Below are 16,198 nucleotides of genomic sequence, written 5' to 3' on the forward strand. Positions count from 1 at the left end.
TTTACTGGTTTAATACTAATTTACTAATAGGTAACTTTAATAACTAGTAGGTTTCTTTAAAAGTGTGCAACATCTATGCTCCCTATATTTAAAGCTTATGATGAATAACAAGTGATTAAAATAATATAAAAAATTATAATTCAGCTACTCGTGACTTCATATTAAGATTATTTTAATTTCCGCAGCGGGTTATTCTGTGGTGTATTTATTATTATTATTATTATTATTATTATTATTGTTGTTGTTGTTGTTGTTGTTGTTGTTTTAGTAGCTGCATGACATTTTTCTGCAGTATTTATACACCAGGCTATCCCCTTGACAGGTTTTTTTTTTTTTTTAGTTAGCAAATACGTATTTATACACCAGGCTATCCCCTTGACAGGTTTTTTTTTTTTTTTTTTTTTAGTTAGCAAATACGTAGGAGAGCTGTTTTAACTCCATCTTGGGGTTTTGAGTGAGGCCAATACTATTTTTATAGCTGCAAAAGCCCTCAAATACAAACCAAAATCTTTAGGGTCTGTTTTCTTTTTTCCTCATGTGGAAACCACTGTGCATGCGCCGCAGCTCAACAGTGATTGGACGTCTTGGTCGTTGTGCAAGTGCTGGGTAGACAGTCCGGAAGTGAGGCATGTGAAGGTTGAGTTATCACCGGAGAGGAAAACATGGGTGTCAAAATCGAGATATTCAGAGTAAGTGTAACATATTTGTAACGTTTTGTGATATCGGAATGTATCTATAACCATCGCCGTTTTACACTTAATGTTCTTGCTGTTGTCGTGGTGAAAGTGAACGTGTTTTGCTTATAAACTTAGCCGTTAGCATTAGCATCAGTGCGGTCATGATATAACAACTGCATGTCTTCCTCTACCAGCCGCCACAATGCTCTGTTTGTTTTCCTGTCGAGCAGATGATGCTGTATCTGTCTTTCCCCGTCACCATGTTCTGGATCTCTAATCAGGCTGAGTATTTTGAGGAATACATCGTGAAGAGGAAGGTCAGTAATGTGATTGGCATTCATGCGGCTCTTCATCTCAGTCAACCATTTGTTACAGCTCCTGTTGAAATAACACATTGATGTCTTCTTGTCTTGGTGTTGTCTCAATGAACGGTGTCCAGAGGGAGATCTTCCCCCCTGATGAGCGGATGCATGTAAGTAAACTTGATAGAAACAATACAAGTGAACGCATCATGAGAGATAAACCTACACATCCAAGCTTCACATGGGCTGGGTCATTTTGGGCAGACATATAACTAGCTCTATAACCTCCACACCTACAGTATATTATGGTTAGATTTTAATTTTTTTTTTTTTTTTTTTTTTAATTATTTGTGCCTAAATGCACTTAATTGTAGTTAATCCAGAGGTTGTCAAAGCTCATACGTGGGATGCTGCGATAATGTCTTCTTTTATGCCTAATATTCTCTCTGAATTTATTATGATTGCAAGCAAATTTAAAGACAAAGGATTTCCGCTGTTGAACATTTGCGTAATCTAAAAGTGGTTCACTTCACATCGTATCTGCAGACCATGCAGTTTCAGGTTGGAAGTTTGTTTCTTTGTTTGTTTTTAAAGTATTGAAATCAGTAATTTTACTGGATTTCCCCTCAAGACATGCTCCAATAGCCACAAGGCATTACTATTTGACGTGATTTTATTTTTTTAAACCCTTGAAGAATAACATGTTTAATCTTGATATCAAATACGACACCTTCATGCACAAGGTCAATTTTAAATCCTCTTAAGAAGAAACAAAGAACCCACTGTGAATATAACTTTATCATGCTAGCTGCAGAAATGACCTTGTGATTGGGTAGTTATTATCATCATCATTTTTAGTAGTAGTAGTATTTATTTATCTGTCTATTTGTTTATTTATTTATTTACAGAGGAAAGAGTTGGAGGACTTCAAGGAGCGGATGCGAGCGCGTAAAGAGCAGCGGCTGTTAAAGGAGATGGATGTGGAGTCTGAGAACTGAGGACTCGGCTGCAGGACGGCTTCAGTCTCCACAACAATGCAGCTGGAAGAGCATCTTGTAAAAAACGTTGTTTCTTCCTGAAAGAGGAAAGTGGTTTCATTGGCATTGGAGCATGACACCTCGGAAATCACTGAGTTGATTATACACCCCAAGGGTGTGTTGGGTGTGTTTCCGGGGATTATTGATGCCTGATGATGCCTGTTTTCTGTCTGATCACACTGTCCCACAAGACCAGGACTGAAACCAAGCACTATCAAATGCCATGATCACTCTGTATGTTTTGCTTTGGTGGCAGTGTCAGCAAATAATTACTTGATGGTCTTTCACTAAATACCTTACTGGATCAGATATAATAATGTAATTATTTATTTTACATGATGTATGATATGTGCATTTGTATGTTTAACACACCAGTTTCTAGTGTTTTCTTTCATTAAAATTTATTTGCTTTGTCTCATGTAATTGGATTACTATAACAGATGCATTCATTTGTTTCTTGAAAACAAAAAACAAAACAATCAAACAAAAACAAGCAGACAAGCTTTGGGTGTGGTTTTGAGTGTATCAGATTGACTGAGGCAGGTCTGAGGTAGATAGCCTGTTTTTGAGGTATAGATAGGCAGGGAAAACTCTGCGTTTTATATAATTTTACTCAGAAAACATAAGTGAGTATCCAGACATCATCCTTAAATAGAGAGAACAAGGCCAGGAGTATAAATCAATATTTAAGAAACATTTCAACTTGAATGAAAAAATAAAACACTGCTTAACATGGAAAATACTTCTCTCTCTCTCTCTCTCTCTCTCTCTCTCTCTCTCTCTCTCTCTCTGTATGAAACTATGAAATGATTAAGGGTTGGTTCAACAGTCATGGGTCAAACTCAAGTGAAAAAAGAAGACTTCAAATAGAAAGCATAGAATTACTCTTTACCTATCTGTGCTCACCCTTAGTGACTACATTTATGTGTAGACTGGAGTACAGATGTAACTATTACAGCTGTGTAAAGGTGTATTGTGGAGGGTCTGACAGGATAATCTACTAGCACCATTTCATATATTATCACCCAGGTTTCACATATGTGCCAAATGCAAAATTACACTGTCACATTCAGACCTACACACTCACTATTTCCTACTACTTCTGAGCTTTGGTTAGTTCTTGTTAGGCCTTTACTTTGACACCAACAACTCTAAACAGAAATATGTAACTACTCATCCATCACGGTTGACAACATCATGAATTTCCCAAGGCTCTGTCGTGGATCTTTCTCTTAAATGGTTAAATAAGGAATTGGAATCAATAAGTTGTCTTTGTGTATTTTTATTATTCAGCGCTGAAGAGGAGAACCAAGCAGAGTGCAAGGCAGTCTGCAGGGAAGTCCTGCAGAGTGGTTACAAGCAGAGACATACAGAAAATATCGTACAATAGTTCAACACATCTGCATCCTGTCTGAACGCAGCTGGCACGTGGCATTTCCAAATTAGGTAAAGGAAACAAGTCAAAAGTTCAAGCTCTTCAGAGTAAAGGTTCAAGTCCCTTGAGTCAAGAGTTCAAGTTCCTAGAAAGAAGAGTTTATCAAAAGTTTACGCGTGCAGGCCGGGGCCGTTGTCTGGGTCTAGGCGCTGCACATGTCTGGGTTCATTACAAAGGAAATACAAGCGTTGAAATAGAAATAGAAGCGTAGAAATTACACAGAAAACAGGAACCTAGTAGACGTTGCCCAGGTGTGACAAAGGTTTCAAAATATGAATCAAGAGCATACTAACTAAGCAAACATGAGCAGTAAATTTCCATTACATTTGCAGATATGAGCAGTAAATTTCCATTACATTTGCAGATATGAGCAGTAAATTTCCATTACAGCTCATCAATTGATACCCTCAGACTGGCACAGTCAGTGTCCTGAGGCTCTGGACACAATGAGTGGGTGTATTTATTTCTAATAGCTGTTCTTTTTCATAGTTGTCATTTTTTTATTTCTCGGAATTAAACATATCGTCTTACAGTGTTTCATAATACAATAATTCCTGGCTGACAATATTCCTTCTGTGATACTGTATTTCCTGTACCTCAGGCAATCCTACAGACAAACAGAAAATACAGAAAATGCGATCAAAAGGAAATGAAAGCATAGTGATTGAAGCCAAATGGCCTCAATGCACTCAAACATCAAACAAAAAAGATTAAATGTACATATTTATGGATAAACCCCTTCACTTTACTGTTCAGATCACAATAAATATAGCCTGTACGTCCCATAGGAATATTACAGGATTATTATAGCAATGCCAGAGGAGCTAAAAATACCATTAAGTACGATGGAGACAGCATAATGCCACCACTGAGTACCACAGACACATTAATAATGTTATGTATTAAGTATGTAAGATTATGTTATAGCACTCCTATAGAAATATGACAATGTGGTTTGTTTTGTTTTTTCAAATGAAAGCTTTCATGAGAGGTTATCACCATTTGTTTCAAGAAAAATTAACGCTTTTTTAAATTTTATTTTAGGGTTAGGGTTTATTTTATTTTATTTTATTTTATTTTATTTTTTGGACACTTGGAATGTAATACCGGGATGAGACGCTAGGTGGTAATGTTTCGCTTTCTAGTGCTGAGTGGAGGAACAGGAAAAAAAAAATCAACAAGGAAGTAACTTGGTGGCAAAGTACTGTCAAGATGGCACCGAGTGGGTTGAAAGCGGTGGTGGGGGAAAGTAAGTTACCTATTTGTTGAAATATTGTGCTCTTTTATTTGTTAAAGACATACACAGGGTATAGTTAACCTGAAAATGTCCCTTTTTAAGTTGCCTGACGGTTGTGAATACCAAACGTAACAGTGAGTACATGAGCGAGTCGCCCCAACAGATTCTTCCTGCTGCCGTCAGTTTCAAAAATGTTAACGTTAACCTTTGTAAGAAAAGAAGAAGCACCAAAGGATTAAATTTGAGTTTGATATCAGTGTTCAAGGAGGGTAGGTAATTGTTTATTGTCGTGACACTGCTCCATTGTGTGTACAAGTAAAACTTTTTCCTGCGGGTTGCTAGCTTCAGCCGCTCGTTGTGCATCGGGAGCCCCGTGATGCTAATTTTAGCTAGAGGAAGTATGAGCGGCACTTCACACTGAAATGACTTGAAAAGCTTTAGCGTTAAGTCGCTTTTTTAAGCTTTAGTAGCTGTAATAGTATCTGTTGCGGCACTTGTCCGTTGTTCAGCTTTTCTATACTTCGACACGAGTGAATTAGTTGCAGTTACAGCCTTGTACCTTGACTGATTAATAATAATAATAATAATAATAATAATAATAATGATAATAAAACACAAAAAATGTTCTAAATGGATATGTTCAAATATTTGGGAATTGAATGATTCGTTTGTATTTCACAAGTAAAATATTTTAGGCAAGATACAGCTGCTGTTTGTAAAATATACAATGCAGTGGGAGGCAAGTATTGATTCTGGCGAATTCCGCTAAGGTCTGTCCTTGATAAGTGGGTACATCAGACATTCAGAATCAATCAAATCCTCATGCACTGCTGTCCACATTTAATTATATCCCTGACACTGACTCTGCCCAAGCCAGGGTGGAGTAAGAATTCAACAATGACTTTTCATTCACTTGAATGGCAACTTATGTATCTCTAAATGGCAGGCCTAATGCGTGAACACAAAATACAGTACACAGTGAGCATTGTGATACACTGCAAATTGACCATAAAGTTCAATTTTTAAAGTGGGCCGTCACAATGAATTTTTGACCCCTATTTAAAATACTGCTTTTGGTTGCTGATGTCATTTAATTTGTCACTGGCTCTGATGATAATAATAAGAAACTGAATTTGACCTGGTAAACAACCTCTGTACTCCAAACATTGTCTTTCCATTAAGCTTGGTTGGACCATACTAGTGTAGGGGCTTTTTCATTGGTATTGACAGCATACAAAATGTATTGTATATATACCAACTTAAAACGTCACTGTCAGTATGTTGCATTCATTACAAGCTTGCTGTGGGCTTTTTTTTTTTTTTTTTTTTTTTTTCCCCCAGTGGTATGAAAGCTTGTGTTGCTTGTGTTACCTCAGCTGCTGTGTCTGGGAATCCAGGGGGCCAACTGTGTTACCTGATCCCCATAAGCTGGTCAACTTGAGTGTAACACAAGGAATTTACACTCAAATGGCGAATCAGAAAGTTAATATAAATGGTAAAAAATAAAAGGATTGGTTCAAAGATAGTTCCTGGTTGCTGACTCAGAGTTGTGACATAATATGACTAATCTTTATAAACTTGAAGTTACTGCTGTTGTCACTTCTAACTATTGCCTGCCTTTTTTATTTAACTGTAAATCCAGTAGGGCACCGCTTGTGCCTATTTTCTCATATGTCTCATATGTTATTGATGGCAGTGACACTTAGTCCATAACATGTGTCTTGTTTTGCTACAGAAATCCTCAATGGTGTCATCAAAAGTGTGAAGAAGGATGGAGAATGGAAGGTGACAGCTGAATTCAAAGCATTCAGAAATTTCCTGACTTGGTTTCATTGAATTTTTAACTTACAGACTTTATTGTTTCTCCAGGTCCTCATTGTGGATCACATGAGCATGCGAATTCTATCGTCCTGCTGCAAGATGTCTGATATTTTGGCAGAGGGGGTGACCAGTAAGTTTCCAGTAAATTTATGGTCTTAAGGCCAATATACTCTCATGTTGAAGTGTCACTGTACTAGGCTGTAGTGGGCTACACAGGTATGAATGTTTCCAGTTCTGTATTGCAGAGATCGACAGCAGAACACAGAAGTACAAAGTGGTCTAGTTAACCAATCACATGTCTTGTGGTATTGCATCATTCTACACAGTTACTTTTTTAGAGAGGTCCAAGTTAGCTACAGCAACAGTATCTGCCAACTAAGCAGGAACCACAGATGCAGATGGATTAGCTATTTATAGTATAAATTATAAATCTGTCTTTATATGACCAGGATGAAAGAAGTAAAGGTTGTCAGGTCATACACTGTATGAACTGTACCTATTTCATGTTATCAGCTACCTGAGATCCTTATTATAGAGGAAATTGGGGATACAGCATATATTCTAAGGAAGTTTTTGGTGGTTATTATAGGATGTAGGAGTTTTAAGGTTATTGAAACAAGGTCTTAATTTGTCAAAACAAAGCCAATGAGCCTGATGACTGATCTATCCTGGAATGACAGTGCCCCTGTCCTCAGGACATGAGTGATGACTGGCAGGTTTGATGAGCATGAAAAGCATGCAAGGGCCACTTTATGGTCCGGTGTCAAAATGCTACAGTAGCTATGCCATAGGTGTCTGTTGTGTTGGTTTAGCACGCAAAGCCAGATGCTGCAGCTTGTGGTTCATCTCCAAAAATATAACTCTGCACAGGAGGATGCAAGACAGCAAGAACTTGGTAGCTTTGTATTTTCTCCCACATGTATTAGGTTTATTTTCATTTATAGGGAAGACCAAAAGAAAAGAGATGAGCTAACCAGACTAATCACAAATATAATGAAACATCGGTTTTGAAACCACAAAATGTGTCAGACAGCAAACCTTCTGCTCCAAAGAGCAATTGTAAAAACAATTGCATACATTTCAACCACTTCCTCGGCGCAAAAGATAAAAAAAAATTTAGCACTGGCATTTTGGTCGACACACAGACCCATCTGCGCCAAGCAGAGCAACAGAGCACCTCAGCTGTCATTCCACTAGAATTCAACACAAACTTGTAATTCATGCCAGCATGCACTGAAGTCACTTGTCTTGGTTTGTTGTATTACTGCTTTTCATTTTATATTCGTGTTTTCTGTTATTGCCAGTTGAATCCTATTATTTGTAATGAACTATGTTCCCTTTCCCTTCTGCTGCACAGTTGTGGAGGATATCAATAAACGCAGGGAACCCATCTCTAGTCTGGATGCCATTTATCTGATTTCACCAGTTGAAAAGGTGAGACATGTCTTTCTTTCAGTTGTCCCTTTGTAGTGTCCTGACCTTCGGTGTTTCATTTTGATATTCCCTGTATACCTAGTAATTCTTAAAAATGTGTTTGAATTGCAGTCAGTTCGAGCTCTGATCAATGACTTCAAAGAAACAGCCTTCACTTACAAAGCAGCACACATCTTCTTCACTGACAGTAAGATCGTGAGCTGTGCATATATCTTTGATATGCACATTAAGTTTGCTTCTTACAGCATTTATGGGATTGGTATTCTTAATAATGATATAAAGTATGCTGATGACTTTTTTCCTCTTTAGCTTGTCCAGATGGTCTCTTTACTGAGATTGGGAGATCCAGAGTTGCCAAGGTCATCAAGACTTTAAAAGAGATCAATGTTGCTTTTCTGCCATATGAATCTCAGGTGGGGACTTGACACGACTTTTCTTCAGGTTTTGATTTTCCTGAAAAGGTCATGGCCTGACTAAAGTAAACTTCAACTCCCGTCATCCCTGCAGGTTTTCTCCCTTGACGATCCCACCTCCATGCACTCCTTCTATAGTCCTGTTTCATCTGTGGATAAAGGCAGAATGATGGAGAATCTTGCTGAGCAGATTGCCACCCTGTGTGACACTCTGAAAGAGTACCCTGCAGTCCGCTACCGCAGGTAAAGGAGTCTTGCATACACATTAGGTGAACATGGTGTTTCACTAAGTTTACATGACCAGTTCAAAGTTGCATTCCATCCTGTCTCTTAGGGGCCCAGACGAGAACTTCAGACTGGCCACGGAGGTCTACCAGCGTCTTAATGCTCATAAGGCTGACAATCCCAGCATGGGAGAGGTGAAGAAACGCTTCAACACTACACCACCACTTGTGGCATTTCCTTTCTGCTCTACTGGCCTTATTGTATTCTATGGCCAAAATGCTTCTCTCACTGCTATTTCATCTAAATCTGTTTTTTCCATATTAGATGATAAATTGTAGTTTAATTTAAATTACTCAGCTTTTTACTTAACAAGGTGTCTTATCTCTGTGGTTTCTGGGTTTTATTTCCTGTTACTTGCTTTTCTGACTCTTTGCTGGACCTTGCTCTTTTTTCTTCTCTGTGTCTCTTAGCTGACATTTCCTTGCACCTGAGATGGGCCTCAAAAGGCATGTATTACCATTCTCTTTTTGTCCCACATATCTTGAATACGCTATTCTTGACTGTTCTTGACATGAACAATTTGTAGGCAGGTGTTAGCTGAAGTGCTTGCACCATTTTAGGTCTGTCTCTTTCTATCACTTTACATCTGTTCTAGAAAGAATGTTGACGTGCCTGGGATTTGTGTTGATCAGTATCTTAATTGTAAAGCCTGACTTCAGGCTATTTTTTTCACCTATCGGGAGAAGAGAAATACGGAGGCATTACCTGTGTATCTCCCCCTCTCTGGTGCTTTAAAAAAAATTGCGGTGTTGATGGTAATGAGCTCAAGCTGGTGGTAGGCATCACATGACTGTGTTATTGTGGTAATGCAGTTACCATCACAGCCCTAACTATACTCATGCCAGAAATTCAAAAGTTTGGACCAAAACGGAGGGTTTGATCCAAGTAAATATAGGCCCGCTGAAGGAGCAGACAAATTCAGACATTTTGGAAACCAGTAACAACATTTTGTTCTTGCATGCGGACTATATCCTCGTTTACTGCACATCATTCCAGTCTCTCATTAGTTGAATCAGCCGTTCATAATGTTCATTGTTTTTAGGGTGCTGATAAAGCGAGATCCCAGTTACTGATTGTCGATCGTGGTTTTGACCCCATCTCACCTATTCTGCACGAGTTGACGTTCCAGGCAATGGTCTATGACTTGCTAGATATCAAACAGGACATTTACAAGTAAGTAAACACTTGACTGCTGGTCAGCTCTCTGTTCCCTTGATTGGCCTGTCTGTGTGCATGCTGTTGTGGGCATGTCGTTTCCCTGTACTCATTTGAGTTTTGTGCCCCTGTTTTAATTCTTAAGGTATCAGACTACTGGCATCGGGGATTCAAGGGATAGAGAGGTTTTGCTGGATGAAGATGATGATCTGTGGGTTCAGCTCAGACACATGCACATAGCAGATGTCACCAAGTAAGTCTGAAACAGCTAAGTGACTTCCATCTTTGTACAAATGGACTTCCTTGTCACCTTACTCAGCCACTGCTGGAAGATGCTTTCATTTGGTTAGAGGATTGATTTTTAAAAAAATATTACATATACTAGTTGGGTGGAATCATGACTCTGAAGTTCTAGTTTTAAGAAAAAGTCAAGGCACATTTCAGTTTGGTAAAATTTATATTCAACTCCTAGTTAAATTATGAGTAACAATGATACTGCTCCTGCCCAGGGTAACTCGACTTTTACTAAACTTGTTACAGGAAAGTGACAGAACTTCTCCGCAACTTCTGTGAAAGTAAAAGGATGTCCACTGATAATGTGAGTTTTTATGGGAATTTTTGTTTTTTGCTCCATTGTTATAGATTTTAGTGGTAGAATTTTAAGATTGAATTTTTCTCCTGCCCCATCTTTGAGTAAAAATGTCTCTTGATCTTCAGGCAAACATAAAAGATCTCTCACAGATGTTAAAGAAGATGCCACAATATCAGAAAGAACTGAGCTTGGTAAGATTGTAACGTGATTCTCGTTAAGAAAAGTCATCTCTTTCTCCAATATATCTCTAATCTTTCTATTTTAAACAGATAATCCTCTTTATTTCGTTGTTGTTTCTCACATGTTCTCGGACAGTTCAGTCAGGGTTTGTAAACATCTGAGTTCATTCAGGGACACTGTCTGAATCTCCTCTTGTGACAGTGATTCTGAGACTGATTTTATGGAGTCAGTGTTTTCATTTAAATCTCTACACCACTCTGAACTTGTGAACGTGCCTATATTCCAGTGCACTTTAACTCTGCGTTGGCATATTGTCCACAAACAGTCATTCCTTTAGATGAGTATATATTATTTGTTTCTAGCTTTAAAAAAATCTTCATGTTCACAAACCTTAACTGTGGTACTCAGGGTCACAAATGTGTTTTTTTTTATGTCTGTAATTACTGATGAGTATATGCACTGTATACATAACTTAACATACTTTATTTACAGTACTCCACTCACCTGCACCTAGCAGAAGCCTGTATGAAGAAATTCAAGGCCTCTCTTGATAAGCTTTGTGAGGTGGAACAGGTCAGTACTGTTGTGCAGCATACAGTCTATACTGTCCAGGCTCTCATAAGTGATGCCAAAAATGCTGTTCTGTCTGTGTCTAAAACATGCTTGGCAATGAGAGTTAAAAATTGAATAAGATCTCATCATAACAAATAATATTTTCATACAAACAAACATACATACAAACACCAATGGCAAATAAAAAATAAAACTCTCTGAAGTGTTTTTAGATGCACTGTGAGGGCAGTTGTGTGTTTTGTTAAATTCATTAAACCTCCTGTTTTCTGGAAATAGAATTTGTGGAATTTAAGTTTCAGGTAGATTCAAAGTTGGAATATTTGTGAAGAGTTGAATATAGATTATATAGGTTTCAGTGTTTATGGTTACTGGTAAAACTGACTGCAGCTACTCTGTAGTTTTTATATAAGTGTTTTCTGCTAAAGTCCCAACACGTTAGCCACCATGGTTAGTATGTCTGATATGGAATTATACTCTTTCACTCACTCAGCATGGCAAGTGACCTTGCCACGCCAGCCTATTTATTAATAGTTCCTCCGGGATATGTCCAAGCACCACCGGCACTGTGGTGATAGTTAATGGGGAATCTTAATGATAATATTGCGTAAAGAGCTTGAAACACGACATCACCTCCTTACATGTAAAGTAATGCAGAGGAAGCTGTTATGTCACTACTAAGAGTAAAGACCTTTAATATCACAGACACATGTAGAACTCGCGATCCAGAAATCCCCTCCATCAACATGAGCCGGGGATAAAGCCATGGCCAAGACCATAGCCAAGCTCTAGTACATTGTCTGAATATGACAACCATGCTTTGTCTGCCTGAGGGTGTGTATTCTGCCAGATTTAGACCTGTATCAAATGAATCACAGGCACAGAAGAAATGATAAGCAATGCATGGCTGTGGTATTATGAGATGTAAGTGTTAATGGGGCCTTTTTGTATGAATGATGCTCTCCATCACACTAATGGAGCCTCAGTATGTCTGAAAGCTGTCTCTTTAATCCTATGGGCATGTGTTGGCTCTAAGATGGACAGCTTTAGCCAAACAGCCACAGCGTCCTGTCAGCTGTCCTTGTATAAATGTTTTGCATTGTTTGGCACAACTAAATACAGTGTGTGTATGCAACTATATTAAAAATGAATGACACTAATTGTAGTGCATTGCTACCTGTTCTCAAATTTCAGTTACTCTTGCACAGTTTTAAGTTTGATTGGCCTGACATGAGGCTTAATCCAAATTCACCAAAAAGCTTAGCCAGAGATTTTTAGCAAGGTTAGACAACACTCAGATTTGCTTTTTAGGAACATCCCAAAGCTAGGTGTAAGTATAAAAGCCTTAGTTAAGTAGCCAGTATTTGTGAATGGTTTTGATGGATTACACATTCAGCTCTGGAATTTATTATGTATTGTAAGCCAAGTTCTTCATTCAAGAATGTTTTGCTTACTTGTTTGACATTTCACGTTATAAGGTGAAACATTTTGCTGACACTCAGACCCAGTGCAGTTTACAAGTGTGTGTAATAAAATGTGCAAGTGTTAGCGTTATAGGATCCTGACAATAGTCCAGTGGTCATGGCATGGTCATGTGAGAGAGTTGTAGGACAAAGAAAAACGGTAAGGAGACAGGCCTCAGAAAGGCTGCAGATACACCAAATCTATGGCATGCAGCTAAACAGCCATATTTAACTTTAGAGAAATACTTTCACTACAGCATACCCATCACCACGGCAGTTCAGAAGTTATCGTGTTCCTATGAATCTACCACAAGCATTCACTTTCCTGAAATCCCAGTATGTCATTGTTACTCTGTGGAAATCCATATAGATATGATAGCAAAATAGAAAACCTTCTACTGAAGTAAAAAATGAAACTTTTGTAAGATGCATAATAATTTACAGTTCAGACTCTGATATTTGTTAAAATTCAACCACTGGTGTGTCCTACAGGACCTGGCAATGGGGTCAAATGCAGAAGGAGAACCTTTAAAAGATGCCATGAAAAGCATTGTCCCTGTGCTTCTCAACAATGAAATTGAGGCCTATGACAAGATCCGAATCATACTACTGTACATATTCCACAAGAAAAAAGGTAGGCCCTCAGTACAGGAATTGACACGTCTTCACCAATACCTGGTGCAGAGAAGCACACTTGTCCACATGACTGCTACTGTAGAGTGCAAGCTTGACAGGTTGTATTATGTGTCTTTCTATGTAGGCATTGGGGAAGAGAACCTTAACAAGCTCATCCAGCATGCTAACATTCAGGCAGACAGCAACATCATCACCAACCTGCAGCACTTGGGCTGTAACATTATATCGGAGGTAACTTTCCTGATGTCTGTCTGGTTATAGTCACATTGGTCTTTTTTATATAAAGACATTACTTTAGCATTTGTTCAACAAATTGTGTTCTTCTGACAGGGCCCCAATACTGGGAAAATGCTGCCAGAGCGGAAGGAGCGCACTGAAAGCACCTACCAGCTGTCTAGGTGGACACCCACCATTAAGGACATCATGGAGGTATCAAAGTCTAAAAGAGGTCGCGGGTGTAACGGACATGATGGGACTCTGCCCTTCAGCTGGATGACATTTTTACACCATCTCTGTTTCTTTGTCACAGAATGCCATAGATGACAAACTGGACAGAAAGCAGTGGCCATTCATCTCTGATCCTGTTCCCATCACCACAACCCAGACTGCCGTCAGGTGGGTCCTGAAAAAGGATATTTTTTTTCATACTATATGACACGGTGTTACCTCATCAGAGAAGTTAGGTTAAGGGGTCAGAGGGGAAAGTAATTGTAAAGGGAAAAAAATACCACTCCTTTGGCTTTTTTTGATAACCTTCCAGGAAAATGTTATTTTAAAATATGGCCTTTTTTTAAGCAATACAAAAGTGGGTGATCAACTGAGGTGGCAGACAGATTATTTTTGGCACATCAAAGCTTTTATCCCTGTAACTAAGTTGCGACCAGGCTTTAGACGAAGTGAACTGCTGAAAAGGTGAAATTAAGCCAGTTTAACTTTGAATGTCCCATAATCCCCTTTGAGTTTCCATCATGATTATGGTGGTTACACAAACCACTCTAAGCGACCCAGGTTGACTGATAATCTTTACTAATGCACAATGCTTTGTCTCCTTCCTGCTTGGCAAAGTACTTTTTTCAGCATTTAAATCTGAGTAGTCATTAATGTAAACACTGATATTTCATTAGTACTGCAACAGCTGTTGATATCCATGCTGTATATAACTCATTTCTGAGCTCTTTGCTTACAATTTGTTGACATGTTGAATATCCCAACTTGGATTATCTGCGATGTATTCTATTTTTATTTATTTGGGTTTTGTTACAGCTTGTGTGGCAAATTAAGTTGTCATTTGTATACATGTTATGGTATATTGCTAAACATTGACTTTATAGTTGGTTATTCCAGGATTTTTACCTGGAATGATTGAATTTTTCTTTTTTCTTTTTTTTTTAATGACTCACGTTTAATATTTTCCAGTAGCAGGGGGAATTTTCTACTCACTGGCAAATCAAAGAGAAGCATTGCATCACTATATTTGCAGGATCCCAGTTGCTATATTACAGTACATAGGGATGGCCAATGAGTGATTGTGTCATTGTGAGAGAATTAAAAGCTCACAAACAGGCCTTAGGATTATTAAGAGACCTAGTCACTCAATAACTGTTTTGTATTTACAGCAGTGCACGTTTTGGACACTGGCACAAAAACAAATCTCCTTCAGAATATCGCTCCGGCCCCCGGCTCATCATTTTTGTGATCGGTGGGGTGTCACACTCAGAGATGCGCTCTGCCTACGAGGTCACTCGAGCTACTGAAGGGAAATGGGAGGTGCTGATTGGTAAGCACTAGGAAGAAGGTGTACTCTGTACTTTTGCTAGTCATAAATGTTTAAAAAGTGATAGTTTCGTTTCTGCCTTCTCACATGGCTTGCAGCAATCACAAGATTGTAATACGAGTATCATTTCACCCATTTTTCCCTCTGGCAGGCTCCTCTCACATCCTTACACCAACCAGCTTCCTCACTGACCTGAAGAGACTGGACCAGGTGCCTAACCCTGATTGTTAGACAAGACTCTGGGCAGGCAAGGAACTCTAGGATAAGGGGCATGTCTTTCATTTGAGATAGCTGGGTACTGGTCTTTTGTTACAGCATCTCCGACATCTGAAGTAAAAGAGTCAAATTTTAGGCTTAATAAATGAAGGATTCTTTTTTCCCCCTGTTTTAGAATGTTCTTTTTATTTTAATGCTTGCTGTGAAATGGATTATGTGTATATACTACTGCTGTGATTGAAACTGTATTCAGAATATTTAATTTGAACAAAGAATCTCATGATTATTGTTTGATTAGGGTACCCTATGCTGTAATTATGTCTAAATTCACAAATTCTTATTTTTGTGACAATAATTTTAATTTCCCTTATATTTTGTACTCATACAATTGCACCAACTTCACAGAATGGGATAATCTCAATCCGAATTGCACTATAATTCTCATAGGTATATAAAATGGGAGAAATATATTCAGTCATATCCATTATTTGATACATTTTTACCCTTGGTGCAATTTTCCCATCTTTGAAAATTCATCTCAGAATGTCTCACCTGCTGTCTTCTTCTGAAATCCTGCACTTTTACCACAAACTTTTATGTAGTAAGAATGGGAGTGAGTGTGGTGGGTCTTTGTTTCTTTATTGTCTTTGGAAAAAAATATTTAATAAAAGAAGCATATCATATTCACTCAATATTGTGCCTTGTCCATTGTCTGTTTTCTGAGAGTTTTCAGTCACCCCCAGAAAGTCTATGAATGGTTAAGTACCTCACAAATGATTGAAATAGCTAAGTCCCCTGACTTCTCTTCAAGGGAAAGCCATCAACTTGTTTTCCCTACAGTATGCCTTTAGACAGCTCAATTTGCCTACAGTTTAAATATTCACTACTCTCTCCATTACAGACACAAAGTAGAGAGAGGAGTCCTGCCACCAAATGTATGAAGTCACATCTATGTACAGCTCCTGAAATGG

At 38.4% G+C, this 16,198-nt stretch overlaps 2 protein-coding genes across 3 annotated transcripts; both read left to right on the forward strand.

Moving 5' to 3' along the window:
* Window positions 1-564: 564 nt before the first annotated feature.
* pet100 (PET100 cytochrome c oxidase chaperone) lies at window positions 565-2,439 on the forward strand. The gene is made up of 4 exons (XM_030057471.1): window positions 565-689; window positions 908-994; window positions 1,117-1,149; window positions 1,888-2,439. Exons 1-4 carry the CDS (start codon window positions 663-665, stop codon window positions 1,975-1,977), a joined length of 237 nt encoding a protein of 78 aa, XP_029913331.1. The 5' UTR covers window positions 565-662; the 3' UTR covers window positions 1,978-2,439.
* Window positions 2,440-4,624: 2,185 nt separating this feature from the next.
* stxbp2 (syntaxin binding protein 2) lies at window positions 4,625-15,919 on the forward strand. Of its 2 annotated transcripts, none has more exons than XM_030057437.1 (19): window positions 4,625-4,700; window positions 6,424-6,473; window positions 6,558-6,639; window positions 7,867-7,943; window positions 8,055-8,130; window positions 8,253-8,356; window positions 8,451-8,599; window positions 8,691-8,775; window positions 9,684-9,814; window positions 9,942-10,049; window positions 10,337-10,394; window positions 10,514-10,579; window positions 11,061-11,141; window positions 13,094-13,235; window positions 13,362-13,468; window positions 13,568-13,666; window positions 13,767-13,852; window positions 14,854-15,014; window positions 15,163-15,919. In XM_030057437.1, the coding sequence occupies exons 1-19, from the start codon at window positions 4,664-4,666 to the stop codon at window positions 15,240-15,242; spliced, it is 1,779 nt and encodes a 592-aa protein (XP_029913297.1). In that variant the 5' UTR covers window positions 4,625-4,663; the 3' UTR covers window positions 15,243-15,919. The 2 variants fall into 2 exon arrangements, with proteins under 2 accessions (XP_029913297.1, XP_029913298.1); XM_030057438.1 differs by having other exon boundaries at window positions 4,664-4,700; window positions 14,857-15,014.
* The last annotated feature ends 279 nt before the right edge of the window (window positions 15,920-16,198 follow it).

This window comes from Myripristis murdjan, chromosome 8 (assembly GCF_902150065.1).
Source record: "Myripristis murdjan chromosome 8, fMyrMur1.1, whole genome shotgun sequence".
Taxonomy (NCBI): domain Eukaryota; kingdom Metazoa; phylum Chordata; class Actinopteri; order Holocentriformes; family Holocentridae; genus Myripristis; species Myripristis murdjan.